The sequence below is a fragment of the Gouania willdenowi genome, chromosome 1, assembly GCF_900634775.1.
Source record: "Gouania willdenowi chromosome 1, fGouWil2.1, whole genome shotgun sequence".
NCBI classification, from domain to species: domain Eukaryota; kingdom Metazoa; phylum Chordata; class Actinopteri; order Blenniiformes; family Gobiesocidae; genus Gouania; species Gouania willdenowi.
In genome coordinates this window covers 1,410,823-1,428,349 of record NC_041044.1, presented here as the reverse complement: position 1 = coordinate 1,428,349, position 17,527 = coordinate 1,410,823, and the positions used below count along the sequence as shown (strand labels likewise).

Sequence of the window (17,527 nt, the reverse complement as noted above, 5' to 3'; positions counted from 1 at the left end):
TTCAGAAGAAAGGAAGCATCTGATTTGCTGGACATTCCACTGTTTCTTCTGGATCAGATGAGCCAGCATGGCCTGGTTCATGGATGTAGAATGATGCATCTGAAATGCATTCCAGTTAACTTTGTGGTTAATCAAGATACAATCAGGCATTTATTGGAAATACTTGATCCCCACAGAGTAGAGCTATGGCGTCGGAATCACCTCCACCGAAGAAGGTACACAAACCCAGGTCCAAACTTCTTATGGCACATAGACTTATATAACAAGTTAAAACTACTGTATTTGGGATCTGCATTCATGGTGTGATTTTCAAGAATGGTGATGTGGCTCCATGTTTACTCTGCTAGTAGTGAACGATCCCAAGGTCATCTCAGGATACGCTATGGAGGAGGCACTGCTACTCGTATATGATCTGATTGAGGGACAGAGAACCGTTATGTGGAACAGATGCAATGTTTCATGAGATATGACCATAACGACCAATATTCCAGAAGATGTTATTTGTATGGCTCAACCAATGGATAGAGCAGTGCTGGATCAATACATTTCAGCATTTAAAAGACAATCAATACTTTTCTGGTGACTTCCTCGACAAAAGCCTGATACAGTCCACATTAAAATAATGACGGTAAGATACATTTAAAGGTTTTGTTTCATGATAACATTTTTGCATAACTCCACACAGAATGATTAAAGGTGCACTGCCTCCCAGGGTGTTTTAACTCTATGGACTCTGAGGCTAAATAATACCCAGTGCATCACTGTGGTGCCTGTAAACAAAGCTAATGCCCTAATAATGCAGTTACTGTATGTTTAGTTGTAATACTGAGACAGAAAAATGCTTACATCGGACTAACACTAAGAAATGTATGATACCGAGTACATTAATCAAGTTTCATACCCAATAATATTATAATACCCTGTGATAACATATTCAAACTTGTATTTTTCAGCGAGAGCTTTAAGATGTTGCTCACCTGTGGAACACATGTATCCCAACAGAAGATACAGACATGCAGGAGGACAGCATCCCTGTGATGATACTGTGTTTGAAATGTGTTGCCATGGCAGAACATGGCCTCTATCACCTCCCTGTGCAGAAGAAGCTATTGAACTTTACAATTTTCTAAATGTTTACAATAAAAAAACACAATAAAACGTCTGTAGGTTCTTCAAGTGCATTCAGTAGGCCATAACACGTTCTATTGATTTATATTTATTAATTGTTGGCTGTGACAGCAAATTCAAGGTTGTAATTTTTACATATTTAATAATAATTGTGGTTTACCCAGTTTTTCCTTTTGCCAACATGTCACTTGAGTAATATAAGACATTAAAAACAAAAAGGATTGTCTTTCATCTGAATTATTTTGTTTACACAACAATAAATAAAATGTTTATTCTTTAATTGTGTAAGACATTTTTTTTTTAGGATTTTATTATGAATAACTTTAGAACCACTTTTGAGAGCAAGTCCTGTCAATTAAATCAACTTCCACAATGATTTAAAAGTGATATAACTTTTATTATACATTACAATAAAGGGGTGCTATTAATAAATGTTATGAACAAACCGGCTAGAAACATGTCATTATACAAACTATAAAGTGACATACTTTTGAAAATTGAAGCAGGCCTTTAAAATAAAAGTTAAAAATCTATGGCAGAAAAAAAATACATCAAAAGTCTAAGCACATTAATAATAAAACTTTGTCTTAAAAAAGGCCAGTTTCATACATTAAAATCTAACAACAATTAAAATATAAAAACTTGTGTGAGAAATTTAGGGTGTGTCTATGGTATACAGTAAAGGAATAAGAAATATCCTGCATTCAATCTTTATAAACAACTACCTTTTTATGTAAACAACTGCTTGAGACATCATTCAACAAGTGAAACATTGACATGTTTTCAACATTGAAACTTTAAACAATGAATGCAAATATTTTCCATCTGTAAAGATTATCAGTCACAGCATGACTTTTCAAATAGTGAGTCAGTGAACTCTAAATAATATCCATTCATAGTATTATTATTATTATAACATATAGTACAGCCTCCATCTCAGCTCTAAGCTCTGGATAACTGTTATAAGTAGATGGTATTTCCAAAGTTGGGCAGCATGTGGAACGCTGTCCCAGCCCTTCTAAGCACGTGAAAGTAACTTCAAAGTCTTTAACATGGATGACATCAGATCCTGTTACAAATCTTAACATCTTACGGAGGCTTGTTTCATCCAATCCCCTGATGTACTGGGTCAAGAAATGCTAACTTTGGATCTCTGCTGGATTGGCAGGAGAAGCATTGATCAGTTTTAAAACCTTTTGTGTTGTTGGTTTCAGATCATCAAACTTTATTTTTATATCAAGAGCTTCCTGAGATATGGCCCTGCAACTGTTGCAATGTTGTCAACAGCATATTTTGGTTCCTGAATTAATTGCTTGTGGGTCACTTGGAGAAGAACAACTTTCAAATTCTCATGCGTTGGCAGTGTTGTGATAGTTACTGAAAAAAAAGTAACTATTTACCATTCCTAGTTACTTCATCCACCAAGTAACTCAGTTACTATTTTAATTACTTACACCAAAAAGTAATGCGTTACTGGAAAAAGTAACATTTGAGTTACTTATAATTAAAGAATGTATAATTTATTTTGGGTCATTTGTGTCCATACAGCTTCATATTAGTGCTGTAATAATATAATAATCCACTGTTGATCAACTGCTATAAAACAACCATAAATGATGTGCATATAAAGCACAAAACAGCTGCTCCAAAATTAAAACAGTAATTTTTCAGCCTTAACACAGTAATGTACAGTAAGCTGTGCATATTCCAGGTGCACATTCTGCTGTTAAAAATGTTATAAAAATAAGTGTGGAAAAACTAATTCACAGCATTTTTCTCAGCTACACAATGCTAAACATATCAGGCTAATGAGCTGCTGTTAGCAGTGACTCAGCAGTAGCGACAGGCTGCATATTTACAACAACATACCGTGCAATAGTTTAGCTGACCTGTCCCTGGATAACAGTCACAGTCCGTTAAAATCCAGTCGTAGCGTTAGCTTAGCTTCACTGATGCATCTTTTGAAGGCAAAAATAATACGTGTATTTCCACTCTGAGAAGCTCGTCCTGTTCTTGCATTGACTCGCAATGATTGGTGCATGTGATGTAAACAGAAACACGCTGACGATGCTTCTTCTTCTACTGTTTTACCGTGTTTGGCACGGCATACCGCGAAAATATGTAGCGCCACTGTAAACAGGAAGTACACTGCAGCTAGCAAAGTAATGGACAAACGCACCATATTGTAACGGTAACGGCGTTATTTCTTTAGAAAAATATTGCGTTACATTACTAGTTACTGTCAAAAGTGACGTGGTCGTGATACAAGTATATAAGTCAGGCCACTTCCGGCCCTCCGTTTAATTTATTGCGGCTCCCAAAGTAAATGTACAAAGTGACAGAAAAATACACAAAACATGAGCAAGAATAAATAAAATAAAAAAATAGAATTAAAACATGGCAGGAAAATACAGCAAAAGACCAGAGAAACACAGAAAATACTCCAAAAACACACAAAACTAATAGAAAAATGAACAAAACAACAGTAATACACAAAATGCCTCAGAAAAATATACAAAATTACAGAAAATGACAACTAAAGTACACCAAAAAACAAGAAAAAAAACTCAGCAAACCCACAACACTAACAATAAAGCAAGACAATAAAAATTACTCCAAAAACACATGGCAGCACAAATACACAATATGACTCTGAAAAACATATTTTACGGAAAAATACACAAAATGCCTCCTGTGATAATGCTCAGATCACTCATTATTCTAAACTAGTACAGTGTCTGTTGGAAGTATGCATTCATGTGGGAGCATAAGGGGTATATTTGCGGGTGCAATTTTCCTGGTTTAATTCTATGGGACATGTGCATGACTTCATCATCACTTTTATATTTTTTTGTTCTGTGTATTTTTTTTGCATTTTTGTGTATTTTTGTATCTTTTTTAGTGTAGTTTTGTGCATTTCTGTTGTTATTTTGTGTATTTTTGTATAAATATTTAGTTTTGTGTATTTAGAATCATTTTCATATTTTTGTTGTTTGGTGTATTTTTCTGTAATGTATGTTTTTTGGAGTCATGTGTATTTTTTATTCTTTCAGTTGTCTTTTTGTGCATTTGTTGTGTTTTATTTTACTCATTTAGTATTAGTATATTTAAATAAATAAATACCGTGTGTGTGTGTTCCCATGAAATGTTTGAGACGCTGATAACCAAACTCCATAGACATTGTAGTGCCAATCAGAAAAGTAACAAAACTGCGCAAAACAAAACGTAAAACCCCAAACTACATGAGTGAGTAAGTAAATTAAAGTATTATCTACTATTCGGCTGCCTTTTAAAAAAATACAAAAATATTTTTTTACCTTTGAACCGAGTGGTCAGAGCTTAGCTTCCATGCACGGCACCACAGAGAATCTGCAGTTTACCAGATGGAGAATTGAACAGGTTGAGGTCAAAACCGACTCTAGTGAAACAGTGCGTTATTGAACAACAGTAACGTGTCTGTAAAAGACTCACCAGTGGCTGATGGTTTCAAATGATCTATTCAGAGAGCTCTATGTCTCAGTCTAAACTATCTTCTTCTCTATCGCTCGTGTGTTTACAGTCTGTGTCTGCTTGGCTGTGTGCGCAGCGATTGGCTCTGGCCGCACATGTGACTCTTGCTCGGGTGAGGAGCTGTGCAGTGAAATAGATATAGATGGTGCGCTAGCGCCCCCTCACAATCTGAGGTCAAAAGTTGAAAAGGTTTCATTTCGGGGACGTCCAGAAGTGAAATAAAATTAAAATAAACATTTTGAAATGACCAAATTACTCCAAAATAACAGATACACATACTTGGGGTATTTGGAACCCGTCGACCAAGTTTCAGGTCGAACTCGCACCGCGTCGGGGAGATATTTGCTCCACACACACACACACACACACACACACACACACACACACACACACGCACACACACACACAGACGTCCCTTGCTTTTATAGGTAGATGCTGACATTAATGTTGATCATGTGACCCTCTGATCAAATGCATTTTTGTGGCCCCGCTGTGATAAAAGTTGTCTACCTCTGATATAAGTAAAGAACAACATATTAATCACTAGAGTTCAATAGGGGAAAAATAAAAACACTTACCACCACTAAAAGTAGGAGATTGTGGTTCCACAAATGAGGAGATTGAGGTCTGAAGAGGCTGAAGGCTGAAGACTCTTCCGCGTAGTTAGAAAAATGTGGAGGCGCTCTACACGAAAATGTTTCCGCATAGAGTGCCCACGCGGGGGGGGGGGGGGACTCTTCATTACAGCTGGCATGAAGTGGGTTAATCAACCCTGAGTACGTAAACCTTGGGTTACTGACGTGCATGTGTGCGATAAAAAGCCATCATCAATGAATCAGAGAATACTCAAACTGCCATGACAACCAAACAGAAAATAGTGATTTATTCACCGTAATGGTGAAATAAGCCGGTGTTAGAGGAATATGAGCCTGTTCTAAAGGTGTGTTCAGTCTTCAGTGATTATAGTGACTTACATCACCCATAATTAGTCACACTTTTTGGTCATGTCATCAGTTTATTGCTTCAGTGACGTGACAAGTGGTGAATAATATGAATAAAATGTGTCTGAGGAGACGTGTCAGCAGCATAGGATGTCTGCATAGAGAGTCCTCCTGTTACACTGGATATAAACACAGTGACTGCTGCTTCATATCTAATCATTTATATTCTTCCTGAAAAATGTCATAAAAAAAACACTGAAGCGGGACATGAACCCACGACCTGTCATTTCCAAGAGCAGCATCACAATTCACTGCACCATCATATCTTCAAAGATGTCTGAATTACAGCTTTAACTGTATAATAATATAAAACAACAATTGAGCCTTAAAAGTGTATTAATTTAAATGATCATCTCCTCCTTTATATTATCCACAGGTTTGTATTCAGTGAACTTTACTACAGACGTCAGTAGATGTTTTAATGTAGATCAACCTCTCAGTGTGTTTCACTTAATGATCTACATCTACAATGTTAGAAAGAAAACTACCGTTTGATAAAAAAATAAAAAAACATAAATCAACACAACATTAGTAATGATGTGAACACGTCTGTGGTGTGTGATGTCACTAATGTGTTTCAGAGAAAAGTGTTAAAGTTTATTAAAGTGTTCAGGTGGGCGGAGCCAGGTAGAAACCCAGGGTTTCTTTGATAAAACCTGCCAGTGACCAGGTTTAGTTCACGGACAATGTTGCCATGGTAACATACTCAGAAGATCATACCTCACGTTTAGGAATGAGATACTCAGAGTTTTCCTCATTTGAGCCTGAACATACTCAGAGTTTGAACATAACCTGCTTTATGGAATAAACCCACAGACCATACGCTGGGTAACAAGATATTTCAACAACAATAATAATAATAATAAGTCATACTTTGCACTTCCTCATTTAAGTAAAGTATTTAAAACAGCGACAATATCAGTGCACTAAGTGACAGATTTCAGTCTAATAATGATAGCAATAATACTAATGCAAGGTTAGTGCTAATGCTAGGTTCACGAGTTGGCTAATGCTATTGCTAAGTGACTGCTAATGTTTGGTTAGTGCTCATGCTAGGTTGCTTGGTTAGTGTTATTGCTAGGCTAATGCTAATGCTTGGCAAATGTTAATACTGAGTTAGTGTTAATGCTAGGTATTGCTATTATTAGGCTAATGCTATTGCTAGGTCAATGCTAATGCCACATCAATGCTAATGCTAGGTTAATGCTGAAGCAATGCTAATGCTAATACTAAAGCTAGCTAATGCTAATCCAAGCTAATGCAAGTTAATGTTAATGCTAGTTGATGCTTATGCTAGTTAATGCTAAGCTAATGCAGTGTGACGCAAGCCAGCACCTGCATCCTCACTTGTATTTTTTTCAGGAAATGCAAATATTCTCATTGTTATTTAATTTAGGGAATTTTGTGGAATATTTTGAGTAAAATTGAAAGATTTTTGAAAAAAGTTTGATTTTTTTTCACAATTTAGGTTTTAAAAATGATTACCATCATGTGAGCACTGGAAAATATTGTGTATTTGGAGGGACTGAGATATCTACAAAGGAATTAGTTGTAATTTACACACTAGGACTCAAAGGCTCTGCCTGAGTCAAAGTCACCTGACAATAAGAGTTCACTAAAAGCTCTTATTTTCTATATTTAACCATCAAAAATAGAACAAGGAAAAAGTTTACTTACTACTAATTTTACTTAGTTACTAATTAAAAATAAATCATGATTGACTTTAACAAAAACTGTTAATTTTCTTTTCAAAGTATTTTCTTACAATATTTTCTTACTCCCAGGCGTGACGGAGGGCTTGCACTCCCAAATTTTAGGCGATACTACTGGGCAGCCAACATCCAGAAACTCCTATACTGGATGGATGGAGGCTCCAAGCCCCACCCCGCCTGGGTGCACCTCGAAACGGCAACCTTACATTTCTCACTACGCTCTGTCCTATGTTCATCACTTCCTCTCCCTTTAAAACTTAAAGGTGTTAACACTATGATGTTGATCTCCATGAGAATATGGTGCCAGCTCAGGAAATACTTGGGTTTACAGGGCCCCTCCATACTGACCCCGCTACTTAAAAACCACTTATTTAAACCTTCCCGCACTGACCCCACATTCATAACTTGGCATCACTGTGGTATTGCCGCTGTGAAAGACCTCTACAGAGATGGAATCTTCTCATCTTTTGCGGAGCTCTCCTCTAAATTTAATTTGCCAAACTCCCACCTTTTTCGTTTTTTTCAGGCGAGAGACTTCGTTAAGAAGCTGTTTCCACACTTTCCAAACCATCCTCCGGAAACTCTGATCGATATTTTGCTATGGGCCCCAATCATAAAAAAAGTATCTCTGTGCTATACACCTCCTTAGGTTCAGTTGCCCCGAACTCTCTATCATTAATAAGAGCCTCGTGGGAGAGCGATTTAAGTATGAACATATCTGATCAAATCTGGTTCATTCCTCCTCGATGTGTGCCCACCATAGCCTTATTCAATGCAAAGTCCTCCATAAAGTTCACTACACTAATGCAAAATTATCCAAAATCTAAGCCACTGTCAGCAATACCTGCAATAGATGCAAACACTACCCTGCCAATCATATTCATATGTTCTGGTCATTTTTGACACAATAGGAAGGGCATACGGCCAGACCACCCCACCTAATCCACTATCAGCCATTTTCAGCGTTTCCCCTGATATCACCTTCTCTGTGTCACTAAAACACGCTATTGCGTTTACGACACTGCTGGCCAGGCGATTAATCTTGTTCAATTGGAAGCTGGCACGCCCCCCATCACATGGTCATTGGATTAAAGAAGTTCTTTATAATCTAAAACTGGAAAAACTTAGGTTCTCGCTAAAAGGCTCTGCTAAAGCATTTCAGAGCTCATGGAGTCCCTTCCTGTCGTATGTCAACTCTCTTGATTTATCTTCAGATCCCGATGGGGAATAGTTTCCCCTTCTGTTCTCTCAGCCTATGTCTGTCTCCTGCGTTGTGTGTGTGTGTGTGTTTTATTTATTTATTTATTTTATTGTGCCGTATGTCCCTGGTTGATTTGACCTGAGCGGGGTGGGCGGGACAAGGGAGGGGGCGTAAGGGTTTTATCAAACTTCAGAAATGTACCATTCCTATTTGCACTTGTTTTTGTACTGCCTAAAAAAAGTCAATAAAAAGAGTTAGATTAAAAAAAACTGCAAAAGTGGATTTTTCATAATATGTCCCCTTTAAAATGAATGGAATGTCCCTTTATTTAAATGTCAAATGGCAAAGAAACACATAAAAAGGGTTAAAAAAGAGATTTATTTTCTGCTCTGCAACACAATGAGAAATAATGTGTGTGTGTGTCACTAACATGGTGTGTTTTCATAGGAGTACTCCAGCTTCTGATGTTTAGACGTAAGAACTCAGAACGTTCCTTCAGCTTCTACAGGAAACTCATGACGGTTCCTTTCTTTCCAACCTGATGAAGCTGCAGAGCGTGGAACACAATCACAATCCTGAAATGACATCACACTTCATGAACCAATGGGAAAGCAGACGATAAGAAGACGTCATTACATGGTTGTTGATGGACAGGTTTGATGTGAAAGTGTAAAAACACACACCCAACATCTCACACACACACTGCTCTCCTGTCATCACTTTTTCTCACCATATTTTAACATATTTTAATGTATTTTTGCTACATTTCTCCCATTTCTGACACTTCTACATCACATTTTAATGACTTTTCTACACATTTTTTCCACTTTCCAGACATGTTCATCACTTATAAACCCTTTCTACCACTTTTACACCTAATGTCACATATGTTGACCCATTATTGTCCCTTTTAACCTCTTCACCATATTTCATGATTATTTTTGTCAATGTAAAGACATTTATGGTATGTCATGCTCATCTATCTACAAAGCAAGGAATCTCTGTCTGTCTGTCTGTGTGTCTGTGGCTCAAATATCTGCGGTTCAGGGGCAGAGCTGAGAATTTCAACATGGCTGCTGCTTGGTTCAATAGTGTGCAATGTCGAATTTGTTTGGACGCCCCATCATACTGCTCACACTGCTTCCACCCCTAGATCATTACATGTGACCAGTAGAAGATGAAACCTTGTCTGTAATGGTAACATTTCAGAACATGGAGGATACTGCCAGATGTTTAATATTAATCTAACCACTAGGAACGAGTGTATCATAGTGTATCATGTTGTTCTGCAGTCTGTGTCTTCTCCTCTCCCACTGAGGGTTCTCTTTTCTGTTTCAGGTGTTTTGATGCTGGAGCTGGTGGTTCCTGATCAATGGTTCATAGCTCTACTAGTCTAGAACACTCTGATGGTCTATCCTTCTATTCTATTCTGTTTGTCCTTCTGTTCACTAACCCCAACCAGTAGAACCAGATGTTCTCCACCTCTGAATCTGGTTCTAATGGAGATTTTTTCCTATAACAAAGAGGGAGTTTTTTCTTCCGAATGTTGCTAAATGTTTGTTTATGTGGATGTTGTTGGATTCTTTCTTTCTTACTATGACTTTATATTTTGTTCAGTGCTTTGAGATGATTTTGTGGCATTTTGCACTATATAAATAAAGTTGAATTGAATTGAACCTTTGTGTGTGTTGACGGCTGCCGTTAGTTGCTAGCGGTAATATAACGTACAAAATAAATATATATTTGCTGCCCTCCAAAAAGCTGTGTAATTGTTTTTGCAAAAGTGTCAAAGGGTAGAATTTCTAACATCTATTTGACTGTAGCAGGAGATGATAGACTGACCATGGGTGAGTAAAAGACAGGACAAGTAATCAGTGAAAGAATGAGACCAGACAAAAACAGGACATCTGGAACATCTGTAATCAGTCTACATTTGATCATACATAATAAAATGTTTGATCCAAAATAATATGATTTCAGTAGCTGGTATTTTTAAGATGACATTATAGCAATGCTTTTATGGTGAAATAATAAAAAGATTAAAAAAATAATAATTATCGCATTAGTTTTTAAAATCTCAATGAGCTTATCCAAATAAGTAATAAGAAAACGTTTGACCTCTTTGACAACAAAGGGTACATTACAAAGTATTGAGATCAACTTTTGTTATTGACCAAATACTTAAATACATTCATTCATTTATTAATTATTAATAAATGAATTAATTGTGATTTTCCATGATTATAGATGGAAAAAAACCAGATCACGTTCTGAAATTAAAAAAATCAATCATCCCGTCTTTTTCTCTCTTTATTTAAAATCAGGCTTTAATAAGACACAGAAACGCCTCACATGGATGTTTAAGAACAATATCACACATTTACATGACCAAAAACTGGTGATACAATGTCTAGAAAAGCTGACAAACAAATTTTACTCATAATAATGTTAAAAATCTAACACTCCATGTCATGGTTCCACGAGTGATCATGTTATTCTGTGACTGAACTTCATCTGAAGTGTGTTTTTAATGGCTCACATTATTATGGTTTATCTGATGGTGTATTAGCTGGACTGGTGATCAGTTTACCTGGTGACATGTCACAGCAGAAACATCTCCAATCACACACTGATGGTGATTCTCCATTAAGTCATTCAAAGTCTCATAATGTTTTAGGATCATATCACACATTTCTGTTATTTTACAAAGGTGGTTCTCAAACTGTTTTTGGGAGTATTTCCCACTTTGAATGAACGTGAACTTTTAAAAAATACAGGAATTAAAGAAACATCTACTTATAAAAGCAAGAAAGTTCTGTGTGTGTGTGTGTGTGTGTGTGTGTGTTGGTTTTTCTACCCTGGTTGGGTCCACCTCCTGAAATATCACTCACACCGTGGGGGCCGAAAATTCAGGTTTGAACTTTTTCAGTGAGTGTTAGATGTTTCAAGTGATTTGTGTGTTCCCTTAAATTTTTCATGATTTTAGAAGTTAAAATCAGATCTGTATGACCTTCAGAAAGGGTGGATCCCATAAGACACCATTCTGTTATCACGGTGTGATAAAAACGGGTGTGTGTGTGTGTGTGTGTGTGTGTGTGCATGTGTGTGTGTGTGTGTGTGTGTAGCGAATATCTCCCCGGCGCGGTGCGAGTTCGACCTGAAACTTAGTCAATGGCTTCCAAATACCACAAGTGTGTGTATCCATTATTTTGGAGTAATTTGGTGTTGCAAAACATTCACAATGTTCATTTTAATTTTAAGATTACAGCTCCCTCTTGGTATTGCGTGCGCTACTTCTGGTTCCGGTTCACCGGTTCATGACGTCACTGTGTCGCAGTTTGTTTGGGTTTAAAAAAGATCACTATTAAAAACGTTTTTGTACTGCTAAAAGTTATTAAGTTAATATTTCATGGTTATTTGAAATTTTTCCCGTAATCCCAATTTTCCTTTAAATCGTGGGTCACGGACTTTACTTCCTCCTCCATCTCCAGAGGAATGTAACGTTTTTGTGAGCAGATGGGTCCACAACACGGTATGATTATCATTTGTTCTGCACAAGGGTGAGTGTTTCTTCTTATATTATTCTGTGTTAAGATGCTAACAGCTAGCAGTAACAGCTATAATGTGCGTTACGCACACAAGCACGCACACACAGTATTTATAATAAAAATATACTAAATTAGTCAAATAAAACAAAAAACAATTACAATATTTATACAAAAATACACAAAACAACAAAAGAACAAAAATATACAAAAAGGCTCCAAAAAACATTACAGAAAAATACACCAAATGACAACAAAAATATGAAAATGACTCAAAATAATACAAAACTAAATATTTACGTATACAAAAAATACACAAAATGACAACAAAAATGCACAAAATTACACCAAAAAAATACAAAAATACACGGAATAAAAAATCCAAAATCACACAACAATGGCAACAAAAAACAATAACTGTACAAAAAATGCACAAAAAGACAACAGAAAGATAGAAAAATACACATAATGAAAACATACATGACAGAAAAATACACCAAACAAAAAAATATATGAAAATGAGTAACAAAAAAAACAAACACATTAATCATGTTCATGTCTCATAGAATTAAACCAGATAAATCACACACACTATTTTACACCCACAAATAAACCCTTTATAACACTACAGAGTACAGAGTATGTACACCTCTATGTACATCCAACCTTCAAACACAAACACATTTGGCCATAATTGACAACTCTACTTAAGCTCCTCCCACTATATATATCAGGGGCCGCGCCCCACACTTTGAGAAGCAGTGGTTTACAACCATGGTTCGCTCACCTGTCCTCGGTCAGGTTCAATTCTTTGGTCAGGAACTCAAACAACTTGGCGCTGTGTTGTTTGTTCTTTTCTGCAGAATCAGTCACAGCTACAGCTGACACTGATAACATGACACATGGAGAACAGGAACCAGAGATCAGCATCGCTAGGTCAGGCTTCACCACCACGTTCATCCTCTGGAACACAAACATTACAGTTTTTAACAAAATAAAAAGGATATTTCTAAAGTTTCCACAAAGTCTAATGCGTGTTTGAAGGTGTTTCCATTGATTTACATTTAGAATTTAGATTTAACATTTATATTTAAATGTAACATTTAGCATTTAGATTTTTCCATCCATCCATCTTCTGCCGCTTATCTATAATCGGGTCGCGGGGGGCAGCATCCTTAGCATCCTTAGCAGGGATGATTTAATTGAGATTTAACATTTATATTTAACTGTAACATTTAGATTCAACATTTAGCATTTAGATTTACCATTTAGATTCAACATCTAGCATTTCGATTTAACATTTATATTTAAATGTGATATTTAGATTCAACATTTAGCATTTAGATTTAACATTTATATTTAAATGTGACATTTAGATTCAACATTTAGCATTTAGATTTAACATTTATATTTGAATGTAATATTTATATTTGAATGTAACATTGATATTTAAATGCAACATTTATATTCAAATGTAACATTTACATTCAACATTTAGCATTTAGATTCAACATCTAGCATTTAGATTTAACATTTATATTTAAATGTGACATTTAAATTCAACATTTAGCATTTAGATTTAACATTTACATTCAACATTTATATTTCAATGTAACATTCAGATTTAACATTTAGCATTTAGATTTATCCATCCATCCATCTTCTGCTGCTTATCCATAGTTGGGTCGCGGGGGCAGCATCCTTAGAAGGGTTGATAAAAATGAGATTTAACATTTATATTAAAATGCAACATTTAGAATCAACATTTAGCATTTAGATTTATCCATCCATCCATCCATCTTCTGCCGCTCACCCATAGCTGGGTCGCGGGGGCAGCATCCTTAGCTGGGATGATTAGATTTAGATTTAACATTTATATCTAAATGTAACATTTAGATTCAACATTTATCATTTAGATTCAACATTTAGCATTTAGATTCAACATTTAGATTTTGATTTAACACATATTTTTACGAGAAAAATAAATATCACAAATATCGCTGTAAATCTGGTCAAAAGAAACGTTCCACACATACCGTGCCATATTTTCTCAGAGAAGTTGTCATGTGACCAGGTATTACATAATTGTTAAAAAAGTGTTTCCATCATTAACCATATATTTAATATGGAAACATTTGAAAAACCTTCTCATGGAAAAATAAAAACTTTTTAGTGATAATTTAATGCTTTTTTTTTCTAATTTCAGGTGTTTCCATCACTAGCTTTTATTGAAAAATATTTGATTTTCCACATTTCCAAGAGTAATGGAAACACAGAACTGTTTCACCATAAACAGAAGTTTAGTGACAACACGGGCTGGTATTCAGTGTGTGTGTGTGTGTGTGTGTGTGTGTGTGTGTGTGTGTGTGTGTGTCCCAACATTTATTAACTACAGTCAAAGTGTGAGCTTTGACTTTACTACACATCTTATGTGGTTACACTATCACACTGTTTTCACCCTGCAGCAGTTTTTACATCCTGACTTTCAATAAGTTAGCAAAACAGCTAAAACTGTTGTAAATAATAACAAGTAGAATGTTTATTTTGTAAAGTTCTTAAATTATTATTTTTTAATTAACCTATCAAAGTGTCCAGTATGTGTTATGTAAATAAAGCTTAAAGTCATAGAGAGTGAGGTTGTTTAAAAGGTCTGATGGTGCGTTCACTGTCATCTAGTGACTGGGAGTTCATGTGCTATGCTAATGTTAGCGACATTAAACGTTGTTTCTTTAAAACATGATTAAAAAATCCGATTTGGACACTTATGGGATCAATACGATAATCGTGCAGTGAAACATTGCGACATATGTGAACATTTCAATTTAACTATTTCAGATGTTTGTAATAAAAATAAACTTAAAAAGTACCAGTACTAGTGTTGAATTTAACATCAAATGTGCACATTTATTTTTGATTGTTTTTAAAAAGGAAGTACTTTACTGCATTGAGACGGTCACACTTCATAGTGATACAGATCAATCAACCTGATATTGGATGATATTAATGTTTGTAAACACACACACAGACGCATGCACACGCAAAGATCACATGATCACATGAGTTCTGATTGGATTACGTCAGGTCCCATGAGACGATAAGGGATCGAATGATATCTGGTTTTTTTTTTAGGGCCGGTGCCGATACCAATTTTTTTCCCATCAGCCTTAGCGGATGACCGATACGGACCGCCAACTTTCTTTAGCCGACATTACTTTTGCTCCTTCAATTTACATCATAAAAATTACACAAAGATTATAACAAATGGTACAAGTCTCAATTTTAAAAAAGGAACATTTATTGAAATTAACAAAGATGAACGACAGGTGATATAATAAAAACAGGGGATGTAGAACAAAAATATTTAACAAATAATAAAAAAAAATAAAAAAAGGGAATGTAGAACAAGTAAAAAATAAAGTCAGACATCTCATGAAATATTATGAAAGAACTGTTCGTCCTTGTCCTGAAAATAACTTTGACAAAAGTTTGTCTGACTGAAGTCCAGGAAAACTAATCGATCTGAAGGATCAAGCTGAGGTCCAACCCACTAGCTTTGATTGACAGAACAAAGTCATTCTGCTGAAAAACGACATAATGAAATAAAAAGACCGTTGTGGAAATAGATATTTAAGAATAAAACGTATTTCATAATAATATTATCTTATTTAACAATTTAATGGCCATATTATATATTTGTTTGTTATTTATCAATATGGTATTATTTCAAAATGTTGTTTTTATTTATTTAATTATGACTCTTTTGGGCTTCCATAGTTATTGTCCCTTTAGAAAAAATGTAGTCGACAAAAACTATGATAAAAATATTTTCTGTTAAGAATGTTAAAATTGGCGTTCAATCGCAACAAAAGTTCAACAAAACTGGCAAAATTTTAAAATGTAACCTTTATTAAAAAGGTAAAAACAATAGTGACTAAACTTCTTCAAAACTCATAGAAATAACATAAAATGTGCAATTACAAATTTAAGAACTGTAATAATAAAGATTTTTGAGTGAAAAGAAAAAAGTATTTTTTGTTCTTACACAAAAGGACAAGGATTTGGAATTTTCATGAAACATTTTATACAAAAATTTAGATTCTTAACAATTTCCTTAGATTTTAAAGCATTTCAAATTTATTTTAACTTTTTTAAGTCATTGAAAACATTACAAAACAGAAGTCCTTATGTTGTATTGTTTACTTATTTTTTTGCTGCTTGGATACGTGGATTGATTTATTATTGATGTTTGATTGTTTTTCTTTTTTTTAAAGGTCTACACTGGTGTGATGTTTAAATATTAATGTTAAAATACTTGATTCTTAATAAAGCATCAAAAATGTATTACATGAACAACAGTTTGTTTTTTTTTTTTACTATTTTATGGACCTCCAAGGTGGGGCTTGAGGACCCCTGAGAGTCCTCGGACCCCAGTTTGAGAACGCCTGGTTGTCTGTTTTAGAAAAGTTTAATGACTTTGTAGCTCAGACACTAAAGCAGCAGTTATTAATATTAATGTTAATAAGTATGAAGTTCCTTTCAGTTGTGAGAGTTTCACACGTGCAGCAGTCTGCGGACCCTGGTGGTCCTGGTCCTGGTCGAGGTCTCCATCCACAGGTTGAGGATCAGTTTCTAATCTTACCTCCTCAGGTTTCCCCAGAGCCTCCGCAGCACAGGAGCTCAGTCTGCGGACAAAGTCCTCCTGGAAGAGGGCCAAGGGAAGGTTGGTCTGGAGCTCGATGAACGGCATCTTCTTCTTCTACGACTTCTTTTTACAGTCTATGGGAAGGACAGCCACTTCCGGTAGGAAGCCGTAAAAAAGTGCACTGCTTCCGGTTTCAACTTTCAGAATAATATACTGAAGTAGTAGGACCCCATTGGGATCGCGAGACACTAGGAGGGGGTCGCCAGATGCTTTTAAAATTACAACTTTATTCTTGAAATATTACAACATTAATTTTGAATATTATGACTTTAATCTCGTACAGACCTAAATGGTTTCTATTAAAAGCCTGTTCTCTAATGCAGGGGTTCTCACCCTTGGGGTCAGCACCCCATTTGGGGTCACTAGACACTGGGAGGGGGTCATCAGATGCCTTCAAGAAACTAAGAATATTTTCTGGATATTTTTACCCTTTTTTCTGCAACTCCTCCAAAAGTTCCATGTTTCAACCGATTTCATCACTTTTTCATGTCATATTTTTGCTACATTTCTCCCATTTCTGACACTTCTACATCACATTTTAATGACTTTTCTACACATTTTTTCCACTTTCCAGACATGTTCAGCACTTATAACCCTTTCTACCACTTTTACACTTAATGTCACATATGTTGACCATTATTGTCACTTTTAACCTCTTTTCACCATATTTCATGATTATTTTTGCTAATTTAACCACATTCACCATTTTTCATATTCATTATTTTTGT

General features: G+C 35.5%; 1 protein-coding gene across 1 annotated transcript; it reads right to left on the bottom strand.

The window, feature by feature from the left end:
• Positions 1-8,911: 8,911 nt before the first annotated feature.
• ddt (D-dopachrome tautomerase) lies at positions 8,912-16,892 on the bottom strand. Its single transcript, XM_028443327.1, has 3 exons — positions 16,737-16,892; positions 12,885-13,060; positions 8,912-9,127 (listed from the first exon to the last, which is right to left on the bottom strand). The coding sequence occupies exons 1-3, from the start codon at positions 16,842-16,844 to the stop codon at positions 9,055-9,057; spliced, it is 357 nt and encodes a 118-aa protein (XP_028299128.1). The 5' UTR covers positions 16,845-16,892; the 3' UTR covers positions 8,912-9,054.
• Positions 16,893-17,527: the final 635 nt, after the last annotated feature.

What these genes read in the sequence shown, in the direction of transcription:
- ddt (XM_028443327.1), bottom strand. Translation starts at nt 16,844, where the DNA reads ATGCCGTTCATCGAGCTCCAGACCAACCTTCCCTTGGCCCTCTTCCAG. An exon ending in CTCTGGGGAAACCTGAGGAG is followed by an intron (nt 13,061 to 16,736) that starts GTAAGATTAGAA and finishes TTTGTGTTCCAG; the next exon opens with AGGATGAACGTGGTGGTGAA. An exon ending in TTGAACCTGACCGAGGACAG is followed by an intron (nt 9,128 to 12,884) that starts GTGAGCGAACCA and finishes ATGTCATTTCAG; the next exon opens with GATTGTGATTGTGTTCCACG.